Here is a 23,691-nt window from a genome sequence, read left to right as displayed (position 1 = left end):
GTGTGTGTGTGTGTGTGTGTGTGATGAACTGGAGCCTGAGGTAGGCTTTGTGTGTGTGTGTGTGTGATGAACTGGAGCCTGAGGTAGGCTTTGTGTGTATCTGTTTGTGTGTATCTGTGTGGAACTTGAGCTTGAAGTAGGCCGTGTGTATGTGTGTGTTGGGAACTTGTTGAGCCTGAAGTAGGCTGTGTGTGTGTGGTATGTGTGTGTGTCAGGAACTTGGGTGCGCTAAGTTGTTTCAGTCGTCGTGTCCCACCAGGCTCCTCTATCCATGTGATTTTCCAGGCAGGAATACTGGAGTGGGTTGCCTTGCCTTCTTCCAGATCTTCCAACCCAGGGATCAAACTGGCATCTTTTATGTCTCCTGCATTGGCAGGCAGTTTCTTTACCACCATGCCACCTGGGAAGCCCCGAAGTTAATTAGGCAGACTTGAGTTCAAATCCCATCTTCTTGCCAGCTGGGTATCCTGGGGGGCATATCAGTTAACCTCTCTGATTCTATTCCTTATTTCTGACATGAGGCTAGTGATACTTCCTTTGCAGGGCTTTAAGGATTGGAAGCAGCCTATATAAAGCACTTGGTATATAGCAGTAGATGGTAGCAGTTATTGTTGTCATCTGTTGAGCTATATCAGGCGCAGCCAAACAGCACTGTGCACTAAAAATGAAAGATCTTGCCATAGGGAAGTAGATCTGGACACCAGGCTCATGCAGCCTGAGGGCCCACTGCTTGGGGCTGAAGTCTGTTTCTCTTCCACTGTCTCAGCTACCTGGTACCTAGGAATATTTTTGCACAGCCTTAGTGGAGTCTCACAAAAGGAGGTGTTGATCCTTTACAAATGAGGCACAGCTGGCTTTCGTGATTTAAATTGAGGTGGTAATGTTAGAGGCAGAGCCAGGTTAGGGCACGGATATGTTGGCTCAGACACCTGCTCTCACAGGTGTGACTTGTTTTCTGGCTGAGGTATATGTGACTTTGAGCTCTTGAGCACTTGGCTCAAGACTTGTAGGATTCTGGATTGTGGTTGGGAACTGGATAGGTAGATAGAGAGTTGAAGATTTCAGAGCAGATGAAAGTTATGTCCCTGGGATGATCAGTCTTCATTTGCCTCTGAAGGGCTTCCTGCTGTAACCAGACCTTCTCTTATTCATACGTAATAGCATCCTCTATAAGTAAAAAAGTATTACCTTCACTTTAGGAAAGGAGAAGCCAAGGCTTAAATAGGAAAAGGGACCCATATTTCAGAGCCGAGTGTAGAACCTGGGAAATCTTGACTCCCCATCCTGGGAAGGTCTCATCTCTCTGGATCTGCTAGAAAGTTTCCCCCATCCTCAACTTTGACTAGCTCTGCTAGATATCTCAGGGTCTGGCTGACACAGCCCTTTTCCGGTTCCAGCCTCCCCTGACACCATCCCTAAAGAATGAACCTAGTTGTTGCCAGCCATGTGATGGATAGGGTGTGTGACTGTTTATCTGAAGAGGCAAGGTGGGTGGGCTCCCCAAGAGGCAGAGCAGACTCCCCGATAATTGAGGCTTGAAATTAGAAGCAGATTCAGGGTCTCGTGGGCCAGCCAGAGTGAGAAGGTCTTGATATTTCCCACTGGAGTCAAGTGACAGTAACTAGAATGAGTTGTGGGCTGTTTTCCTTCAAGAATACCCAGAAGGATGGGAAGGAAAATGCAGTGTCTGCTCCTTGCGCTACCCACCATCTCCCCCCAACTTCATCAGGTTCTCTCCACCACTTGAGACCCATTTCCCTAGAGAAGGGGCCTGCTGGCCTCTCCACCCCTCCTCCCTGAGCCCTCCCAAGGCAGCTGCCTCACACTGTGGCGTGTCAGGGGTTGGAGGTCTCTGCACTCAGGCTCACTCTGTGTGTCCTTGGCAGGCGTGACCAACGGCTTTGGAAAACACACCGAAAGTGGATCTGACTCAGAATGTAGTTTGGGTCTCAGCAGTGGATTGGCCTTTGAAGCTTGCAGGTAAGAGCCCTTGTCCCAGAGCTTTGCCGGCAGCTCTGCTACCCCTCCGTTTAATTTCCTTTCAGCTGCAGATTGAACCTCCTCCCGCTGATCTCAGTTTTTTCCTTTCCCTTCCCCTGCTATTTCCTGAGGCCGCTTGTCTGTGATTCTGGTAGCTCTTAGAGAACGCCATGACCCTTGACTGTTAGGCCTGATCTGACTGCTGGGGAGGAGTGGGGCTCATGCTTCACAGGGTTTGTAGAGCTGAATGGGCTCCAGGGGGTGGGGCCAGCCAGGACTGTGTTGCCCAGGGAAGCTGGCATTTGAGCCAGTTCCCACCCACTCCCCAGCCCATAGATAACCCAGTTATAGATGGTTTTGTCCTTTGCTTTTTTGGGGTGTCATAGCAATGGCCTCTTTAGAAGGGTGGTGTGGGAGTAAGAAATGAGCAGATAAGAAGGCTGGTGTTGACTTTATTCTGACAGAGGCCCTAGCTCTTCTACCATCCTTGATCTGGGAAGGGGTGGGTTTCTCTTCCCATTCTTTAACCTAAAGGGAGGATATCTGAGAGCAGAACCTTCAAGTATCTTCCAAGTCTAAGAGTTTACTGAATCTCTGCTCTGTGTTGTGTCCTCTGCAAGATACCAGGGAGCGTGGGACTCTTGGAAATGGGAGACTCTCGGTGCCACAAAGGGAAAATGACTTGTCCTGAAGGCTGACCTCGTGGTTCCTCCACATGGCAACTGGATGGATCCTGGTTGCAGAGCAGGGGAAGGAGTTGCAGGACAGCCCCAGAAAACTCTGTGTCTTTGTTTGAATTGCCTCCAAGGCAGGCTAGATGTAGGTTCTATTGGGTTCTCGCTTTACCCTGGCGCTGCCCCTTGGGCCTGGGCTGCTCCCAGACCACAGCAAGGCCCAGCTTTCAGTGGGGCTTTGAGACTTTCCCCACAAAGCCGCAGATATGTCCTAGCTTTCTCTCTCTTTGTTGCAGCCCTAGAGTAAAAATGGAAGTGGATGGGTAAACACACTTACTAGGCATAGAGAAGAGGCAGAGGTTTCAGAATCTTACAGGATGCTGCTAGCCTGGTCCTGGGTTGAAATTCCTGACTCCTTTCAAAGACAGGGTGCCTGGAAGCTCAGTTAGGAGTGGGGTTATCACACTGTCCCCGCTTAGGCCATGACTAAAAGTAGAAGGTGTATTGGGCTTCTCTCTCCACAAAGGGCACTCTTCCCAGCTGTGAGCCAGAGGAGCAAGCCAGGCCAGGCTCTGGCTAGCCTGCCTATTCACACTGCTTGCCTTTCTGCAGAGCATGCCAAAGCCACCAGTATCTCTGGGTTCCTGCTTACTGTGGAAACAATGCCCTTGGAAGGCATTTCCTCTTTAACTCAGTGGTTCTCAGTAGAATTTCAGGGTTTGAAACAGGAGATTTAGAACTTAAACCACAGAATTTTTTCTTTCTCTCTCTCTCTCTCTCCCTCCCTTTCTCTCCTCCCTCCTTAACACTGTGGTGGTAAGTACATAAGGGAAGATTTTCCTTATTAATTAGACTGGAATTATGACTGTAGGATAAAGAACCTTGAAAGAATTTCTGGTTACTAATCCCATCCCCTTCCCCTCCTGTCTCTGGGTTTATCTTTTCTAATGATTTTCTGAGCAAGTTGGAGCTGCCCTCTTTTCTATGGGTCATTTGCTGAATTATTAATTGAGCAAGGCACTGTTCTAAGCCCTGATAAGATGTCTGTTCTCATGGAGTTTATCTTCTAGAAAGGAGAGATAAATGTTAAACCAGTAAACAAAATACTTATAGATTGGGCTGTCTGCTTAGGCCTGGGTAACTTGGAGAGAGGGTTGAAATGCCAGCCATGATTGAGTCACTTGTGCTTTCTTCTGTGAAACAAGAAAATAGGGATCTAGTTTTGGTGTTGTATCCTATCCCATTGAGCTCATCCTTCTCAGAGCTCTCCTCCTATAGTATAACATTAGTAATGTATAATATTAAAGTGAGACATTAAAATTTAGTGCCTTTTATATAATAATATTTGGGCTCCCCAGATGGCTCAGTAATAAAGAATCGACCTGCCAATGCGGAGATGCAGGAAACTTCAGCTCCATCCCTGGGTAGAGAAGATCCTCTGGGGAGGAAATGGCAGCCCACTCCAGCACTCTTGCCTGGAGAATCCTGTGGAGTCTGGTGCATGGAGTCACAAAGAGTTGGATACGACTTAGCGGCTGAGCCTGCACATACAACAATATTTACTATATACTTGCTATTTATTGAGTACTTAGTGTGTGCTGCACTGAGTGCTTTCTGTATATTAACCCATTAAATCCTCATACTATCACATGGGGAACACAAGCCTCAGAGAGGCTAACTAACTTGCTCAGGGTAACAGAATGAATGAGTAGAAGAGTCAGATTTTGAACCCAGGTAGTCTGGCTCTAGAGTTTCTCTCATAGCCACTGGGTTGCAACCTCCTCTGTTGTATTTGGAGATGTCTCCCCAGATCCATGATGTAAACTTGGAGAGGCTTTCCTAATAGAACCACCATTTCTTACATTTTTATAGGGACTCAGATTCTCTAAGCCCAGTGACAGATTTTTGTAGGGTGCATGGGAACTGAATCCTGAATATGAACTGGGTGTTCTTTTGTTTTTTCCCCAACAGGTCCTGACCAGCAGGAATCAAGCTCCCAACCTGCTAGTTAGTAAAGGATTATGATTGATTAGGTTCTGGTTATGCTGGGTTTTCTGTGTAAGACCGTGATAAAGTCAGTTATGATTCAGTGAAACAGGAGCACTCTACTCTCCAACCAGTCTTAACCTCAACCTCTTCTTATCCTACTAGAGGTTTCTTACGCATTTCTGCTCTGCTACACGTTGTTGGCCTGTCTTTTAAGCATTTTTGTTATTGGAATAATTATATAGCAGTAACCGGAGAAGGCAATGGCAACCCACTCCAGTGTTCTTGCCTGGACAATCCCAGGGATGGCAGAGCCTGGTAGGCTGCCATCTGTGGGGTCACACAGAGCCAGACACAACTGAAGCGACTTAGCAGCAGCAGCATATAGCAGTAATAGTTTTTAAAGTTTGATTGAAAAAAAAAAAACCATAGCCACATCATTCTTGCCCAAAGGCTTCTAACTATGGTGGTACATTAGAAATTGCATTGGAAGCAATTTAAAAATACTAGTGCCTATGTGGGTTCCAGTTATATCATTATTCTTGTATTACTAGTCTCATTTTTGCCTATTACCATCTAGTCTTTATCTAATATATGATTTTTTTTCTCCTTGCAATAACCGTATTAAAAGAAAAAGCCCTGTCTGCTTGCTTGTTAAAAAAAATCCATCTCTGTCTAAGAAAAACTTCACACACATAAAGTAGAAGTGAGAAGTAGATTGTTTTTCCAATTTAAAAATGTCTTTCCTAATTAAGGAAGTAAGGCATGTCCGTTATAGAAAATTTGGGAATGAGGCAGATTTTTGTGCCTCAAAAAGAAATTGGTTCCTTAGACAAGCTGTGTGAACCACAGAGCAAAGGATTCTGGGCGGATATGAGAACAGGCCCTCCTCATGGCCAGACTGCTTAGACTGTGGAAGGATTGACAAGTGCCTGAGGTGATCTACCCTCTGGGTGAAATCCAGTATCCCTGGGCAGGGGAGCAGGCTTCACTTTCCAAGTTCAGTCCTTCCACACGGGTGAAATGTTTCCTTAAGCCTCGTGGGAACATTTTGGTCAGAAGTATGTCATGCGTTTGTGTGAATTTTTAGGGGAAGGTGAGAAACCATTCTCCTTGAAGAGCTGTTGCAACTCTGCCCCTGGCAGAGATGAGACAGCAGAAGTGGATGTGTTAGTCATTTAAATTGCTCATTTCACTCCCCTCTCCCTCCCTATATGCAGTGGTCGGACACCTCCCAAACGCAGCCGAGGGAAGCCAGCCCTGTCTCGAGTACCCTTCTTGGAAGGTGTGAATGGAGACTCCGACTACAGTAGCTCAGGTAAGGAGTGCTGTACAGGTGCATCTGGAGGAACCAGGCCTTCCGAAGAACCACAGCCAGACCCTGAACTCCTCCAGACCTGGGGACACTGGGCAGGGAGATGTCCCCTTCCTCTTAAATAATTCATCTTATTTTGAATAAGTGACACATGCTTTGGTGAAAAAAAGTCAGAACGAGCCAGTGTTTAGTGGTTTCTTTTGTGTCTTTTCAGATGTAATCCATACGTACACAAGCCAAAAACTTGCACATATGTTCAAGAGTGAGCAGGGAAGCCTAACATGCACATTCCTCTAAACCATGCCTTTTTTCGGTTAATAATATACCTTGGAGATTCGTCTGTGCTTTTTATTGGCTGCCTGATGCCCCACTACATAGGAGTGCTGTCGCGTACTCAGCCAGCCCTCTGCAGATGGGCATTTAGATTGTTTTCATGTAGTTGTCGTAGTCAGTGTTGCAGTGAGCAACCAGGTACAGAGCTCATTTTGCATCCCTGGGGAGTATATCTACAGATATACTCTTGCTATGTTGAAGGAAGTATGCATTTGTATTCTTGACAGATATTTCCAGTCTGCTCCATGTTACTGAATTTCACACATAACCTTGTAATTTCATGTGATCCAGTACTTCCACCCCTCTCCCCATGAGAGAGTCTATTCCAGCAGGTCCAAACAGTAAAGTGCTTGGATGTCATCTCTGGGCCTGAGGGAATGAAGGGCAGGGTGGAGCCAAAGGAGAGGACTAGGTGGTGCTCAGGTGGGGCAGGTGCAGGGTAGCTGTCCTCTGAGCACAGCTGTGTCCAGCCATCCGTGGAGGGCGTGCACTCTGGATGCCCTGTCTTTGAAGCTTCCATCTAACATACAGGCTTCAGGGCTTCTCTTCCCCTATTTCCTATTCCAAACTGCTTTATTTTCCCTTAGCATCCATTTCTTTTTTCATATGTGTGTTGATGAATGCATGCCTGCATATTTCCTTGTTGTCTGACTGTCAGTGCCTAGAAGGCAGGGCTCATGTCTGGATTAACTTATACAGCATCTAATGCATAACTGGGAATGGATTTGGCACGTACTTTGTGCTTCTGGTAGTGACATTTTATTCTTATTTTAAGAACCATGTAATTATTAAAATGATGCCAAAGGAGATTTAAAAAGGAAACCAACCTTTCACTGTTCCGTCACCTTAACACCATTGTCTTCGTTTCTCTATGTTGCCTTCCATGTATTTCAGGCACATTTTTAACAGAAAAGCAGAACTCATGCTCTTTCATATTTTGCTTTTTTCAATGTTAACTTTCCAATCAATGTATTATAATTTACATACTTGTTTCATTGTTAGACATTTGGTTATTTCCAACTTTTAACACTATACATAAAGCAGTGAACCCATATTTTTGTCCAAATGCCTCTCAGTCATTTTAAAAGTTATTTTTCTAAGAACAAATTCCCAGGGAAAGCATTTACTGGAACAGATGGTTCATGCTTTTTTATGGCTCTTGAGACTTGCCATCGGATTGTGTTGTGAAAGGATTAGACTGGTCCGCAGTTTCCTCAGCAGTACATGATTGCACCAGTGTCCCTGCAGCCTGCCTCTTCAGTCATGCTGGATTTTATCTTTTTGTGGTTATTGCTATTGATTCAGTAGGTAGAAAATAAGACCTCATTACCAGTGATACATTTTTTTACAAATTATAAACATGGCAGGTAATGTTTCCTTAGGAACATAATTTCTACTCTGTGGAATTTGGGCATTTTTCCTTAGTCGAATGTGCTCCCCTCACTGTTGCTAGTTTATAGGGTGGGAAGGGGAAGGGAGGTTCCTCTTTGTGTTCAGAGATGTTTGTGAAGGACCCATTGTGTTCGAGTGCGTTAGGTGCAGAACAAGGAAAGCTGAAGACATGTGCCTGCCCCAGGATCTGTGCAAGATTCTGACAAAACAGGCACAGAGAGAACCTCTGCTGAGTGCTGTGCAGCAAGGTGACCTGTAGCCAGGTGTGGCCGTGTCAGAAAAGAACTCATTTAGCAGGTAGTTTTTCTGGGATGTTTGTCCTAGGCATCTTTTTCCATGAAGCTATCATCTGGAGGCCCACCAGTCAGAGAGGCCCAGAGAGCAGTCTGTGGCTTTGCCAAGCTGCCTTATAGTCTGTATTCCTGGTAATGAAGTAGTTATATTTTTTCAAGGAACATCAACCTAGGGTTCTAGTTTAGAGGTCAGCAAACTGTAACCTGTTGCCTGTTGGCTCACTTGGTAAAAATCTGCCTCCAATACGGGAGACCCAGGTTCAATCTCTGGATCGGGAAGATTCCCTGGAGAAGGAAATGGCAACCCACTCCAGCATTCTTGCCTGGAGAAATCTATGGACAGAGGAGCCTTGTGGGCTACAGTTCATGGAGTCGCAAAGAGTTGGACATGACTGAGTGACTAATGCTTTCACTTTCATGAGCTAAGAGTGGTTTTTACATTTTTTTTCAAATGATTGAAAATCAAAAGAATGATATTAATATTTTGTAATACAAAAATTTATACAAAATTCGAATTTCAGTGTCCAGAAATTGTTTTATGGGGACACAACAGTGCTCATTCATTTAGGAATTACCTGTGAGCGCTTTCATGATACAATAGCAGAGATAAGTAGCTGCAATGGAGACATGTAGCACATAAAACCTAAAATATGTACTATTTGACCTTTTAAAGAACAACTTTGCTGACCTGTAATCTAGTCTTAAGAACTCAGGAGAGGGTAGGGAAGAGGAAGGGTGGAGGGGATGTTGTTGACTCATTCCTGGACTGCTCCAGTCAAATGGAGGCCCCGGGCAGGCCTCCTGGGAGCTATTCCAAGCCCCCCTGTCTCCTCCCCTCCCCCACCCCCAGGCAGAAGCCTCCTGATGCCCTTTGAAGACCGTGGAGACCTGGAGCCCCTGGAGCTGGTGTGGGCCAAGTGCCGAGGTTACCCCTCCTACCCTGCCTTGGTGAGTCTGCCCTTCCATTCTCCCTCCCCTGGGGGATTCTGGCCCCTACCTTGCCTTGAGGGCTTATCTGATTGGATCAAGCCAGCAGAGTGTGGTTGGGAGTCAGGGTGCCTTTAGCTGCAGAAGGGAGGGAGGTTTTATCCCAGCCTGGGTGGGTCACACCAGCTAGGTTTAGGGTACTTAAAATAGGTTACAGTATGCAGACAGAGGCTAGAGCTCTTAGGGTTTTAATAGAATATATTTATTTGCTAAATGGAAAATTTATTATTATGCATAAAAGTTATATGTGCTCATTGTAGGGAATTATAAAATCTGCTAATAATGCTTAGCTGTTTGGCTAAACGTCTGTTATGCTAAGTCCTTGAAATATGGAGAAAGGTATGATTATTCTCATTTTGTAGGGGAAAACACTGAAGATCTGTTACCCATGGTCATCTAGCTTTTAAGTGGCAGGGTTGGAATTTGACAATGTGTGATGTCAAAGCCTGTGTTTTGAGCCACTGAGTTCAAAGTCACCCACAGTCCCATCTGTTCAGAGATTACCTCTTGATGTATACCCTCAGCCCTGATTTTTTTTGTTGTTTAATGCATAAATATCAGACCATGTGCTGTTCAAACCTTCCCTTCATTTAACAGCACACCATGCGCGTGCGTGTCTCATGCCATCAAACATTCTTCATTGGCATCACTGTCATGGCTGCGTCGTCTTCAGCTGTATGCATGTACCTTATTTTAACCATGCTCTTGTCGGTCATTTAGATCATTTTGAATATTTCACTATGACAAACAGCGAGCAGTAAGCATCATTGTAGTTTAACATTTGTGCACGTCTATGATTATTTCTTTACAGTGAAGAAGTCTTAGGAATGTCTTTGGGGCATATGCAAAATTCTGATGCAAATTGCCAAGTTGCCCCTTAGAAAGTTAGGGGCAACCCCAGTTTATATGGGGCTCCCCTGGTGGCTCAGCAGAGAATCTGCGTGCAGTGTGGGGGACCCAGATTCAATACCCTGGAGAAGGGAATGGCTACCCAACTCCAGTATTCTTGCCTGGAGAATCTCATGAGCAGAGCAGTCTGGTGGGCTACAGTCCATGGGGTCGCAAACAGTTGGGTACAACTGAGCGACTAACACTTTCACTTTCCAGTTTATACTCCCACCAATAGCAGCTAAAAATTCTATTTTTACCATCTTGATTGGGAAGGTCATGTCCATCTGGCCCTGGTAAATACTGATTCTAACATTTGAGACATAGCAGAATCATCTCGGGGAATTTTTTAAACAGTGCAGATACTGAGGCCCCATCTCAAAAGTACCATATTAGACTCTGAAACCAGACCCAAGCATGAATATTTTTTAAAAAAAACTTCCCCAATGATCTGTAGTGGGAGCTGAGAACCACCCTGCCACCCTATGTGTGCACACAAAGCTCTGAGCCTCTCCTTGCTTATTTGTGTCCGTGGCTCTTTCTGGTCTCACAGCAGCTTCTTCAGGTAAAGAGTGCAAGAACTCTGATCTTTTTTCTACTTGTGATGAAACTGTAGCTCCCAGAGGTTATACCACTTGCTGGAGTCATATCGGAACCCATGCTGCCAGCCTTCCCCACTCCTTAGCAGGGGCAGGAGGGAAACCCACACTGTGACCCAGCGCTGGGGAGGTTGGGCCTGGGGCTACCTTCACAGGCTCTGCCCTCTGCTCTCGGGGAGACCCCCGGGTTAGTTGTTGAAGAAGAGGTTAAGGCTATGCAGGTTTGGTTTTATCTTTTTAAATCTCCCAAAACAAAGAAGTCAGTCTAAAACTAGTCTCTTTTTTTCCTTTTTAATTATCTTAATTGTAATTTTCTTTTGCAATTAAATTCAGCCACTGCCTGAACACAACCTCTGTTTTTATTTTGGTTTATACTCTCCCAGTCATTTTCCTCTATGTACTTAAATATGTACTTGCACATATAGTGACCATGGGTTTTAATTTTCTGGGGCTCTTGTTCTTTAAAAAAAGTTTTTCTTTAAAAATTACATATCTACATTATAGAAGCTTATATAGACAATCAACACAAACCTCCAGCATCCTGACATATCATCTATAAGCATTTTGTATTGTTCCTTCTATTTATTGTTTATTTATTATAGCTATAAAAATAGTGCATGTACACATTTATTATGTAATATGTTAAATGTTATCATAAACTTTATTTCCATGTTATTTTACATCTGCATAACATTTGAGTGAGTGTGGCCCATTATTTATTATTTTGGAGTACATTTGCCTCTGTCTTCTTTAAAAAGAGAGGCAACCTCTCCTTAAGAGGGAGACTTGCCCATCTTATTTCTGCCCTTGGAGGAGACATTTTTCACAGTCTGCCCCCAGTTTCCCAGCCAGGCACTAGCCCCACTGTTGGTGATTGAGGAAGCTCAGGAGAGCTTGTCTGGTGGTTCCCATTAGGACCTTTAGCATCAGTCCTAGGAGGGACAGACAGGCTGGGAGTTAAGAGTTTTTATCAAATCACACAGCTGGGGGCAGGGTAGGGGTGGTTCTTCCTTAGAGTAAACTCTTAACCAGGGCACGTGCTTTTCGTTGCTTATCTTGAGACGGATGTAAGGAAACTGGCAGACACCCAAAAGTAAATAGAGCAATTTATTATTATGAGAAGAGGCCCCCTGGGACAGGGTATAGGAATTACGATTTTTCCATCTCTGGGGAAAGCTGCTTCCTCAGTAAGTTTCCGAGTCTCCCCGGCCTTGGTGGACAGAGACTATCAGCCATAGCAGGGGCTGTGCAAGAGGCGGTGGGCAGTCGGGCCCCAAGTCCAGGTGCCTGGTTTTTGTCCCAGCCAGCTGTATCCTTCTGTGCTTGGCATTTTCCTCTGTAGGCAGCAGACTTCTCAGCATTAGCAAGAGAATGAAATAAGATGATATGTGACTAATTAGGAGCTTCAGTAACAGTGTCAGTACTCCATAGACTGGTGAGTTATTGTTGTGTTGATGCCACCAGGCATTTTGCTGAGCCCCTGCCCCTGTGGAGCATACAGCCTCAAGGACTGATTCTTCCAGTGGCCCTTGTTTCCAGCTACATCATTCTCCCCTTTCCAGCAGCCCTCCAAGCTCAGTCTCTTGGCTTCTCTCTAATCTTACCATGGGATGTTAAAGTTGTTTCTGGTCGACACACCAGAAGGATAATAGACAGGAAGGTGGTGGGTAACCAGAAGATATGTTTAGGTGAAACAAGGGGATGGACCCTCTAGCTGAGGCAAAACCTTTTTCACAGCCATGGTGTCTAGGAAGGCCCCTGAGGGTTTGAAATGAATTATACAGGTTCTAAAGGGAAATTGGCAGGGAAATAAACAACCTCTCTCCCCTAAGGGACATTGGGAGGAACGTGTTTATTTATCTGACCTGGACATCAGAGATAGTCCACTCACTTCTGATAATCCCCGACCTTGGCTTCCCAGAACTTCTCTTTCAGCTTTGGGGCCTGACAGTTGATGGAGCAAGCTTTCTTTTTGGAAAGAGCTGAAGGATTAGGACGGTGTCTGGGGAAATAGAGTCGAGATTTACATTTGGGGTACTGAGGGTCATTGGAAGAGGTCAGCCCCACCCTCACCGAGTCAGTCAGGGCCAGTCCGCTGCATAGCTCTGGTGTAGGGTGGCTCAGTGCTTAGTCCCACAGCAGGCTGCACAGTTCACCCCGTCTGCCCCTTGCTGAATCCTCTCTCCTCTGCTTTCAGATCATCGATCCCAAGATGCCCCGGGAGGGCCTCCTGCACAATGGTGTCCCCATCCCTGTTCCCCCCCTGGATGTGCTGAAGCTGGGCGAGCAGAAACAGGCCGAGGCTGGAGAGAAGCTCTTCCTTGTCCTCTTCTTTGACAACAAACGCACCTGGTGAGTGCGTGCTGCCGCTGGAATGGTGCACCAGGATGCAGGCTGGGGAGCCTGACTGGGATGCTGTTCTGATGCTGACATGCCGGGGGTACACAGGGCTGTGGACTCAGCCACTCCGCCTCTGTGCTTAGTTGAAAGCAAAAGGTTACCTGCCAGCAGCTAGTCTCTGCATTTGCCATGATAGTAGTAATTTAGTGTTAGGAATAACAGTGATGAACAGTGTTAATGGTAACTGAGGAGTTTGGTATATCAGTCTCTGAGAAGCACTCTGAGATGGAGATTTGTGTTAGGAGGCTTCTTGGGAAGAGCTGTGGGCAGGAAGGGTGAGTGCAGCCGTAGGCAGAGGAAGCAGTTGAACTGCAGTGTACTTGCTGCAGAGGCCACAGCTGATCTGTTTGAGCTCATTAGAGATGTTAGAAATGAGGGCTGTGCCCCTGTACCCCAACATCAACCAGGCCTTGAATGCTGGCTGTCCCTGGTCGGGGTGATTCCTGGAGAGAGACTCACTTGAGAGCCTATAATCTGCCACTGCTCCCAGTGGCTGCGGGAATGCGTGTCTCGGTCCTGGGTGGGGGGGGGTGGGGTAGTTGTGGGAAGTGCAGAACACACTCCAAGGGGCTTGTCTGCTCATGGTTTAAAAAGGCCAGCAGGAGGATTCCTTCACCCCTGCTTCTATAGAGTGGGGAGGCAGGACTAGCTGATAACTATCATCTGTCAAGCATTTACCCCATGTCTTTATGCAGATTGCTTTATATGAGTGATTTCATTTGATCCTCATTTAAATCTTCATTAATCCCCTCCCAATCCATTTTGCAGATAAGGAAGCTGAGGTTCTGAAAGCCAAGAACCTATAGCTAGAACTGGGATATAAACCAGGATCTGGCTCCAGAGGCTGGGCTCTCAGCCATATGTTCAACTCACCCAGGGATCTTTTAAAAACTACAGGTGTAGGCCCCACCTGAAATCATTTCATTGATTCCTGGCATCAGCTCCATTTCTTCGACATAGCTGCCTGACTCCCCAAGGCAGGGCGAGGCTCAGAGCCCTCCAGATGGCTTAACTAGTCTCCCAAGGGGCACATGGGCTTCCCTCCAGCAACCTTCTAAGCTGAGTGTCCTGGGGCCCAGGTAAGGGCCTGGCTACAAAATAAGTCCCTTTGTGGCCTCCTGCCTGCAGCGTCCCAGTCTGCCTCCCTCTCCCTTTCCCCTCCTCCCGGCTTTGCTGGTCATGGGCAAGTGGATCCAGAGGAGCCTCCTGTGGGACCCACTACGGTCCAGGCCTCTTACTATGCTTATATTTTAGGCAGTGGCTTCCAAGGGACAAAGTCCTGCCTCTCGGTGTGGAAGACACTGTGGACAAGCTCAAGATGCTGGAAGGCCGCAAGACCAGCATCCGCAAGTCAGTTCAGGTGGCCTACGACCGCGCGATGATCCACCTGAGCCGAGTGCGGGGGCCCCACTCCTTCGTCACCTCCAGCTACCTGTAAGGGGGGGCCCACCCTGCCTCCGTCCTGCAGGGCACAGAGAAGCCTCTTCTGGCCCCAGCCAGGCATACGGCTGGCAGCTTCCCCCTCCTATGGCAGGCCAGGGACTGGGCTGTGTCCTCCCCACGGGCAAGGCCCCAGTTTTGATTAACTGCGTAATTCCCCTGGTGGGCCTGCTGTGCCAAAAACTCCCACCTGAGCTCCCCCGGGGCTGGTCCAATGAAGAACCAGTTAGAAGTAGAAACAGCTGTTAGGCTTGGGCCCAGCCACGGAGATGAACCTGGCCCTGGAAAGCAAGAGGTCTTGGGCTTGCTCAAGGGTGTGCCTGGTGCCCTCCAACCCACTCCCAGCTAACTACACCTCAGGGTGAGCGAGGCTCTAACGCTGACCCCAGAGGTGCTGTGGATACACTCGGGTCCTGTGGGAATCTCACGGAGCTCACCCTCTCCCTCCATCACCCCTCCTCCTATCTCTTGCCTGAACCATCTTCTGCCCAGCCTCTGTTTCTCCTGTGTTTCTTTCCCAGCTTTCTCTTGTGCCAAACTGACAGAAACCATCACCAAACTGATCTTTTTTCTTTTTATGTCTCATTCCCTTTGAGGCCAGCTGCTAGCTACCACTTGGGTGACCCCTTCACCAGCACACCTCCCCTCCCCTTGTATGTGCTGCAGGCAAACAGCAGAGGCCAGACGGTGAGAGCTGCCCCCTTGGATTGGGGCGGGGCCTCGGGCCTCTGCCTTGCAGAGAGGTGGGCTCAGGCTGGGTGGGCTCCCATCAGCAGACCAGGCTTCTGGTGCCCGTGGCCATCTGTCCATGTGGATTCTGTGGGCTGTTGGGGTGAAGCTGTGCCCTTTGGCCGGGTCTGCTCTTTTCCTCCTCCTAGCCTCCTCATGGGTTTTCATTTTCTGTCCTGCAGCCTCTAGGCTCTCATTACCACCAGGGATGGCGAGGGGCCTATAGTCCAGCATCTTCCTGTGCTGTGCTCTGCCCTGCCCAACCTCTGCTGCTCTGAACTGCAAGGAACGCAGCACTTTTCTTTCAAACCTTCTGTTCCCTTCCCTCTTTTCCTTCAACCTCCTCTCCACCTTTACCTTCTCAAAAACAGAAGGGAAAAAAAAAAAACTGTGAAACGGGGGAATGCTGACTGACAAACCAACACAACTTTCAGAGGCTTCGATGTCTGTTCTCTGATGTTTCTTTTCACCTCTTAAGCACCAAAGTTGCAGGGCCAGGTTGCCGGCCACTGATCGCCATGTTGATTTTTAACCTGACGTTCTTTTTAATTGTTTTAAATTTTTCATAGGGGAGTTTTGGACAAAATGAAGTCACTGGGGAGATCACTGCCATTTTTACGCACTTGACTTTTTAAAAATACAACCTACCAACCGCCACGACTTCTTATACGTTTGGGACACGAGCCAGAGTTTAAAAGGGAACCAACAAAACTCTCTATAACATAATAAAGGACGGGGTTTTGGATTTTGTACAATAATAAAACTACAATGCCTATGGCTAGGGAAGGACATAGTGTATATAATTGTAAAATACTGTTCTAAATTATTCAGGCCTATAGTTTCCATTACTGGAGTCCTCCATTGTGTGGCTGAGTATTTTAAATGCACACAGTGTGTTTTATTTAAAGGAGCCAATACGTCCCCCCTCCCCAGGTAGTCGGTCGGCTGTGGACTCTGTGACCTTTGTCTCAACCTGTGTTGTAAGATCTTGGGGCTTTCTCTTTCTGTGTGTCTCTGCCTCCCAACACTTTCTCTTTCTTAGTCTCTCTCTCCTTTTTTCTTTTTCTTAGTCTCTTTGAATCTTTCCGTCTCTGAGTCTCATTTTTAAAACTGCTCTTTTAGAACGGGAAACGGCTCAGATCCTGCTGTGGCATGGGGCCTGTGTGTCTCAGTCGCGTCTGCTGTGAAGCACACGATGCTCTATTTATTGTAGAAAGTAACTTTATTTGCTTTCTAGAATTGTTTATAACAGATGGTATAAGAGAGGTAATAAACAGAGAAAAATCTATGCTTGTAAAGAATACAAAAGTTAATTTTACCTACTATAATATGACTGTCTTAAACTTATTTTCTCTCTGAGAAATAAATGTTCTAATGGGCAGCAGTCGCTGTGTGTGTTTATGGTTGTCAGTGGGGCCTGCCCTTCACCTAATCTCTGCAGCGCTCTCCCTCCTCAGGAGGCCAGGGCCATCAATGGTTGCATTAAGAATGGGGTTGACTAGCCATTGCAGACTCCCAGCTGGAGAGTGCTCTGTCTGTCTGCTTGTCTGTCTGTCTCTCGGACCCCTGGAAGAGGTGCAAGGACGGTTTCTGATGTTTTCCTCCCTAGCAGCACTGCCTTTTGGAAGTTGTGGAAGGTCTAGCCTGCCTCCCACACCTCAGCTGCCCTGTGGCCACATTCCTTCAGGAGCATATGCTCCACATTCAGCAGGAGAAATGGCCCTTTGGACAAACCAGGCACCTGTTCACCAGGCTTGCAGAATTGGAGACTAGGCTGTTCCCACCTCCTCTGTCATTGTTGCTGTCCCCCTTCTATAGAGGGCGAGCCAGGACTCAGAGAGGCAGAACATGATCCTGGTTACTTTTACAACTAGAAAGGAACCTTGAGCTTACCCAGTCTTCATTTTGCAGACAAGGAAACAGACCAGCAAAGTTAAAAGACTTGTCCAAGATCAGCCAGCCAAGAAACGATGGCAGAATCCTGGGACAAGGATCTGGCTATGCTGGCCTGTTCTGTACCTCCTTCCCCTCTCTGTGGCTCTGGCCCCACCATTTCTGGAAAGCAGTATCTTGAGCAGAAACAGAAGTATTCCCTGGGGCCAACTGCTCTGTTGTTGGGCCTAGGATAGTTTTTCCCTCTGGTTCTGCTTGGCTGTGAGTTACATGTCTCAGTGTGTGGTTGGAGAATACAGGAGTCACCTCCTCCACAGGGCTTTGGAAATTCTTATCATTGAAGTCACTAAAGTATAAAGGTTCTCACTCTGGTATAACATTAACAAAATATCTCTAATGTACTGATAGCTCTTGTATTACATGTTAGGGTGCAGGATGCTAACAACCTGATTTATAAACGTTGCAGACAACTCTCAAAACGGTTCCAGAAGAATGAAACAATTCAAGCCTTGAAAATTGGGGTTAAAAATATCTATACATAAATTTTTATTTTGAATTATAAAAGCAATTTAAAGAGAAATTATAAGCTCACCCTATAAAACATATGCAAATAAAAATGACCAGATGAGTAGGATCTAAACAGAGGGATAAAAAAGAAGTCACTGTAAACAGATGAAGCAACTTAAACAAATGGTGGCCTCTGGGAGGTTTGGTGTGTATGCCAACTGCAATAACCGCCATCCCCTTAGGGAGTGAGGCAGTGTGTTGGGATTAACGGCTTTGTCACTGACTTGCTGTGTGATCTCATGCATGGTGCTGGACCTCTCTGAGCCTCTCTGAGACTGAGGTAATAGAGGACACCGAAGCCAGGGTGAGGCAGTAGTGCATGGTAGGTGGCAGCAGCCATTGAAAGATTTGAATAGGGAGGAAACTTGATTAAGACTTGGCAACTAATTAGACTGATAATCAGAGTCAAAGTTATGCAGGGTCATCGTGTGCCTGGAGTGACCAGCAGTGGGTTTGTGAGTGAGTAGGAAGGAAGAGTAGGTTTTGATGAGTTTATGTTCCCTGTGGGACATCTGAGAAAAGCCCCCAGCGAACAAGAGGAACTGGACTTGGAGTTCCCTAGGAACATAGGAGCAGATGACAGAAATGTGTGGTCACTGAAGCCCATCGGGGTAGTTAGGAGAATGGTCAAGGAGAGAGATACAGGGGAGGACAGCGCAGAAAAGCCCCTTGTATATAGTGACTGGCGCCGGGGGACAGGTTGGAGACAGTGCCTTCAGAGGGGTCCAGTCCCCAAGGAGGGCCTCAGTGGACAGTGTTGAGCCCTAAGAGTCACCTAGCCACACACACCCCTGCCAGCAACTCATTTCACAGAGCGAGGCAGGCCAGGTGTGCTCAGCATCACAGAGCAGGAAAAGGCAGCGCTGGACCAGAGCCGAGCACTGGCTACTCTCTTTACAAAAGCCCACGTTTTCAGAGCCCTTGAGGTGAGTAGAAGTTTCCTTGATGTATTTTTATCAAAGCTAAATTCATGGCCCTCAAATCTGAAATACAGTACTGGAGCTTGTGAGGGCACCCTGGCTAGGAAGAGAAAATCTTTCCTAAGAAGTTAAAAAATATTAAAAGCATTTGCCAAGACCCTGGTCAGCTTGGTCATTTTCGTTAATGCCACAGTTACCATTAACTCTTGAGTGTGAATTTGCCTGTCAGGCTCTCCTGACCTGGCCAGGCTGTGAGCTTTGACTTTGAGAGAAGAGGGGGTAGGCGGTAGGACTGCTGGGCTCTGGGACAGGAATGTAGGGGGGCCCTTGTCTGCCCCTGGCTGTGCAGGCTATCCACAGTATCTGTAGGGCAAGGAGTGTGAACATCTGGTCCTGCCACCTGCAGCCACTCTGGCCTTTACCAGGAACAAGGGGAGGAGGTCTTTGGAGGAGAAAAATGGTTTCTCCAAAAGATGAGGAAGAAGTTTCCGCCTCACTGTGTGGTGGAGAAGAGGGGCCAAAGAGATACATGTTTGGGCCACAGCTGCAGGGGGGCTCTGACTTGACCTTGGCATTGGGGGTTCCCTTCTGTTCTTTCCCTTAAAGAGTGAAGAAAAAAAAAAAAAATATATATATATATATAATATGCTATACTATATATATTTTAGTATTGTCTACAATTTTAATATTCTTAAGAGGGCCAGGACTCACAGGCTACATGACATAGAAAAAGGCAGATGTCCCCAAAATTTCAGAAAGGTTATTGTTAATATTTCAAAGAACGTGGTATATCCTTTGCTTGGCACCTATAAGGCTGGTTGGAAGTGGTTTCAGTCTAACTCCCCTCACTTCTGAAGCAATGGCTGAGTTCCTTCCTCCTCCTTTCTCCTTTATATTGTCCCCTTTGAGGGGACATAGAGATAGTATGGGGACATAACATTAATGGCTCCTGGTGGGCGAGAATGCAGGTTAAATAGGGGCCCTGAGGAGAGTCTCCCCACCCATCCCAGCTTCACAGTCCAGAGGACTGTCACAGAGGACCCATGAAGGATTTTTATCTGAGCTGCTCACAAAAGAATGTAAGATTGTTCATTGCTGTATAATTTGGGGAAAATTTTTTTTCTAAGTGCAACGGAGAAAGACTATTTTAACCACCCAGAAATAACCATTTCTACCATTTTAATGTGATTCCCTTATAGTCTCATTTTTTCCCCCCTAGATAGAGCATGTATTTTAGTTTCTTGTATTGGATTGCTGGGAAGTCAGCTGGTAGCTTTCTGTAGTCACTGCAGAAGTGCTCAGCATGATGGAAACACAAGGCCCAACAACTTTTCTGCCCAAATTTAACTTACCCTCTTGCTGAGTATCATGAGCTGGCGTATGCCAACCATTGCCCATTAATGTTTGCTTGTTCCCTTTATTTTGCTAAGATGTCTGTAGATGCTAACAACTGAAATTGAATGGGAGCTATAGTTCTCCATCCCAAGAACTTTCTTACTGGGGTACATTTCTATGGAAATCATTCCTAGACCAAATTCCACCCCATGTTCAAACACTGTGAGCGAGGTGGCCTCCAAATGGCCATATGCTTTCTTCTGCAGCCTGAGAAGTTCCCTCTGTCTGCTCTCTGGGGCAGCGCCAGCACCTGACATGAACGGTCATTCCAAGGTGGACGTGCCCTGCCGCCGAGCAGGCAGGCCAGGGGGCCAGAGCAATGGGGCTTCAGACCAAGAATATTTTTGTTGTTTTCGATATAACTTTACATATAGTAATTAAGACACACAAACTTAAATCTCTGAGTTTTTTGTTTTCATCCATGAAGCCACAGATTTAACCAGATTAAAATACAGAACATTTCCTTATGTTCCTTGGCACCTATAAGGCTGGTTGGAAGTGGTTTCAGTCTTAACTCCCCTCGCTTGTGAAGCAATGGCTGAGTTCCTTCCTCTTCCTTCTTTATATTGGCCCCTTTGAGGGGGCATAATCCCAGGGACGGGGGAGCCTGGTGGGCTGCCATTTATGGGGTCGCACAGAGTCAGACATGACTGAAGCGACTTAGCAGCAGCAGCAGACATAGTTTGGGAATATAATGAAACATTCATGGCTCCTGGTGGGCGAGAGTGCAGGTTAAATAGGGGCCCTGAGCAGAGTCTCCCCACCCATCCCAGCTTCACAGTCCAGAGGACCCAAGTACAGAACATTTCCTCCCAGAAAGTAGCTGTGCTTGTTTGGGGTAGTATTCTATTGCACAAAAACACTACACTGTTTATCCATTCTCCCACTGGTGGACATTGGGTTGTTTCCACGTTGAGCTGTCATAGTAACACTGCTATGAACATTCTCATCTAGGTCTTTTGGTAGACACAGTACTCATTTCTCTTCAGAAAATCCCCAGGAGTAGAATTGCTAGCTTTGGAAGGTTCTACCAAACAGTTTTCTCTTGGTTGGATGATTACACTCCCATAGCAATGCAGGCGAATCTAGGTGCTCCACATTGTCACCAACACTTGTGTTGTCAGCCCACGACGTTGGCGCTAGCCCTGCTTGCTGAACAGCTTCCGCCGAGTGCCATCATACAGCCTGGCTTCTTTCTTCCTTTGTGATACCACCTTGCTTCCAAGGCAGAGGTATGAACAGCTAAGTTCATATGAACCGCAGAACCCCTCACTGAAGGGATGGGTAAGGTGGGAGAGCTAATCCTGTCCTGTATGGCACAGCCTTCTCTTAGCACCCACCTCTACTATGGAGCCACGCAGATCCCTGCACTGGCTCTTTAGGGAATAAGGACCTTCTTGGTTCAGAGTCACACAATCCTCCCTGGCCCCCTCATCCTCATCCCTGGCCACTGGGCTCTGGGGGACTGAGCCTCTCTCATACAGACCCACACCACCAGTACTTCACCTCATCAGGCATCCTGTGTACAAGCAGGGCAGAAGGCACCCCGGGCACACTGCATCCAAATCCTTCCTCCCCCACAATGGCTGATGCTTGAAGTTGCATTAGCACTTCATGCCTTTACCTCTCAAGGCCGTGATCCTTGGGGAAACCTGTGACCCTCGTTTCCTCTGAGTTATTGATATTCCAGCATGGTAAAGAATTGCGAGCAGGTCTCAATGAGGCGGTAGGCCAAGGACACTGAGTCCTTGAGGGGGATGAAAGAGGGGATGAAAAGGGCCTGTTTGCTTTTGGCTGACCTTGGTGACACAGATGCACGCTTCAGAGCCAACCAGGATGAAGGCTCAGGGAAGTGACTTCAGAGGAATTGCTCAGATCACAGGTGACCGAAGGTCTGAGATAAGACTGCAGGGTCAGGGGAAGAGACTCGGGGAGGGAGTCTTGTTTGGAAACAGAGCTCTGGAAACAAAAGATTGCAGAGCCGAATTGACGTGGGCATTCATGGAGGCCAGCCCTGTTTTTAGGAGCAAGAGTGTGTTGGGGTGTAGGCCAAGCTGGGAGATGAGGACTCAGGCCTCCCTGGGCTGTTTGGCAGAGCTTCTGGCTCCGCTTGAGATTTGGGCACACCTGCAAGGTTTCGGAAGGTTCTGGCCTCCAGAGCCCTGCCATTCATTCCTCCTCCTGCCCCTGTCCCTCCTCTCTTCCCTTCCTCCCTCCCCTCTCTGTCTCCTCTCTGTCTTTCTTCACATTTTATTATTACTTATTTTTAATTCCAATCGACATATGTGATTCAAAATTTTAAATCTTCGGGAAAGTCTCCTTGTCCCCAGCCTCCTAGTTCCCCTCCAGAAGCAACTGATTTTTCTGATTAGAGGGAACCTCCCAGAGGTAGTTTAATGTTGGTGTATGCGCACATGTGCACATGTGTGTGGGTGTCTCCTCTTTTATACAAATGGTAGCACACTGTTCACATTGCTCTAGGTCTCATTATTTAAAACTTTGTTATCTTTAAAAAAAAATTATTTATTTACTTACGGCTGCGCTGGGCCTCCACTGCTGTGCACAGGCTTTCTCTGGTTGTGGCGAGCGGGGGCTGCTGTTTGTTGCGGTGCACATAGCACACGCAGACTTCAGTAGTTGCGGCACACGGGCTCGGTTGCCGTGCAAGATGTGGGATCTTCCCAGACCAGGAATCAAATCCGTGCCCCCTGCATTGGCAAGCAGATTCTTAACCACTTGGGACCACCAAGGAAGTCCCAAGTCTCATGCTTTAGAATTATTTTTATTAAATGTTGATTATATATAAAATAATAGTTATACAATATATACGTGCGTGCTCAGTCGTGTCCGACTGTGACCCCATGGACTGTAGCCCGCCAGGCTCCTCTGTCCATGGGATTCTCCAGGCAAGAAAACAAGTGGGTTGTCATGTCCTCCAGGATACAATATATATAATTTTTAAAAACCCATGATACAATAAACCACCTGGTACCTACCTACCTCTTCTAGACAAGGAAAGAGGCTCTTTAAAATCCTCTTTGTGGCCCTTCTCACCTTTACCTGTTCTTCTCCTAAATACTATCCTGAATGTTAGGCTTATCATGCCTTTTTTTCCTTTATAGTCCTGCCAAATCTTTATGTCATCATGCGATAAGTATTGTGTAGTGTCTTACCATTTGGGATTTTAAAGAGAAGGAAAGGTATTGCTTGCAATCTTCTACAGCTTGCTTGTATCCCAGCCATGATTAGATTAAGGGTTCTGAGGTTCAGTCATGTGATATCAGTCATTTTCATTCTGGTATGGAATTCCATCATATGAAAATACCACAATTAATTTTTCATTACACTTATTTAGGGACCTTTGGGTTACTTCCAATTTTTTGCTACTAGAATCAGCACTGGTATGAATGTTCTTAATTGTTTCTCCTGGTGTATGTGTATGTTTAGCGGGGTGGTTGGGGTAAGGATTTCTGAGGGGCATTTGTAGGGGCCTAGGGAACACACATGGGGCTTCCCAGGGGACTCATTGGTAAAGAAGATGCCTGCAATGCATGAGACATGTGTTTGATCCCTGGATTAGGAAGATCCCCTGGAGGAGGGCATGGCAACACACTCCAGTATTCTTTCCTGGGAAATCCCATGGACAGAGAAGCCTGGTGAGCTACAGTCCATAGGGTCACACAGAGTTGGACACGATGGAAGTGACTGAGCTGAGCTGAGGGAACACACATTGTCAGCTTCAAATAGATAAAGGCACACTGTTTCCCGGAGTGGTTGTGTCGGTTCACATACTTGCCAGCTGATTGAGAGTTCCCTTTGCTTCACTCCCTTGCCGATGCTTGGAATTATCAGTTCTTAAAATTTTACAGACTGATACATAACTCATTCTGATTTAACTTT

General features: G+C 46.7%; 1 protein-coding gene across 2 annotated transcripts in view; it reads left to right on the top strand.

Annotated features, from left to right (window-relative positions):
- The window catches only part of BRPF3 (bromodomain and PHD finger containing 3), a 35,062-nt gene extending 18,662 nt beyond the window's left edge, over nt 1-16,400 (top strand). The window contains exons 8-12 of one of the 2 annotated variants that reach the window (XM_040249822.1): nt 1,887-1,980; nt 5,861-5,958; nt 8,824-8,921; nt 12,645-12,799; nt 14,102-16,400. In XM_040249822.1, the coding sequence (XP_040105756.1) occupies nt 1,887-1,980; nt 5,861-5,958; nt 8,824-8,921; nt 12,645-12,799; nt 14,102-14,285 (629 nt within the window). In that variant the 3' untranslated portion in view covers nt 14,286-16,400. The remainder of the gene's footprint in view (nt 1-1,886; nt 1,981-5,860; nt 5,959-8,823; nt 8,922-12,644; nt 12,800-14,101) is intronic. The other variant, XM_040249823.1, reaches the window with a different exon arrangement.
- The last annotated feature ends 7,291 nt before the right edge of the window (nt 16,401-23,691 follow it).

The sequence above is a fragment of the Oryx dammah genome, unplaced genomic scaffold, assembly GCF_014754425.2.
Source record: "Oryx dammah isolate SB20612 unplaced genomic scaffold, SCBI_Odam_1.1 HiC_scaffold_11, whole genome shotgun sequence".
Lineage (NCBI taxonomy): Eukaryota > Metazoa > Chordata > Mammalia > Artiodactyla > Bovidae > Oryx > Oryx dammah.
The sequence above is the reverse complement of the archived record's forward strand: the minus strand, read 5'-3'. Positions and strand labels throughout refer to the sequence as shown.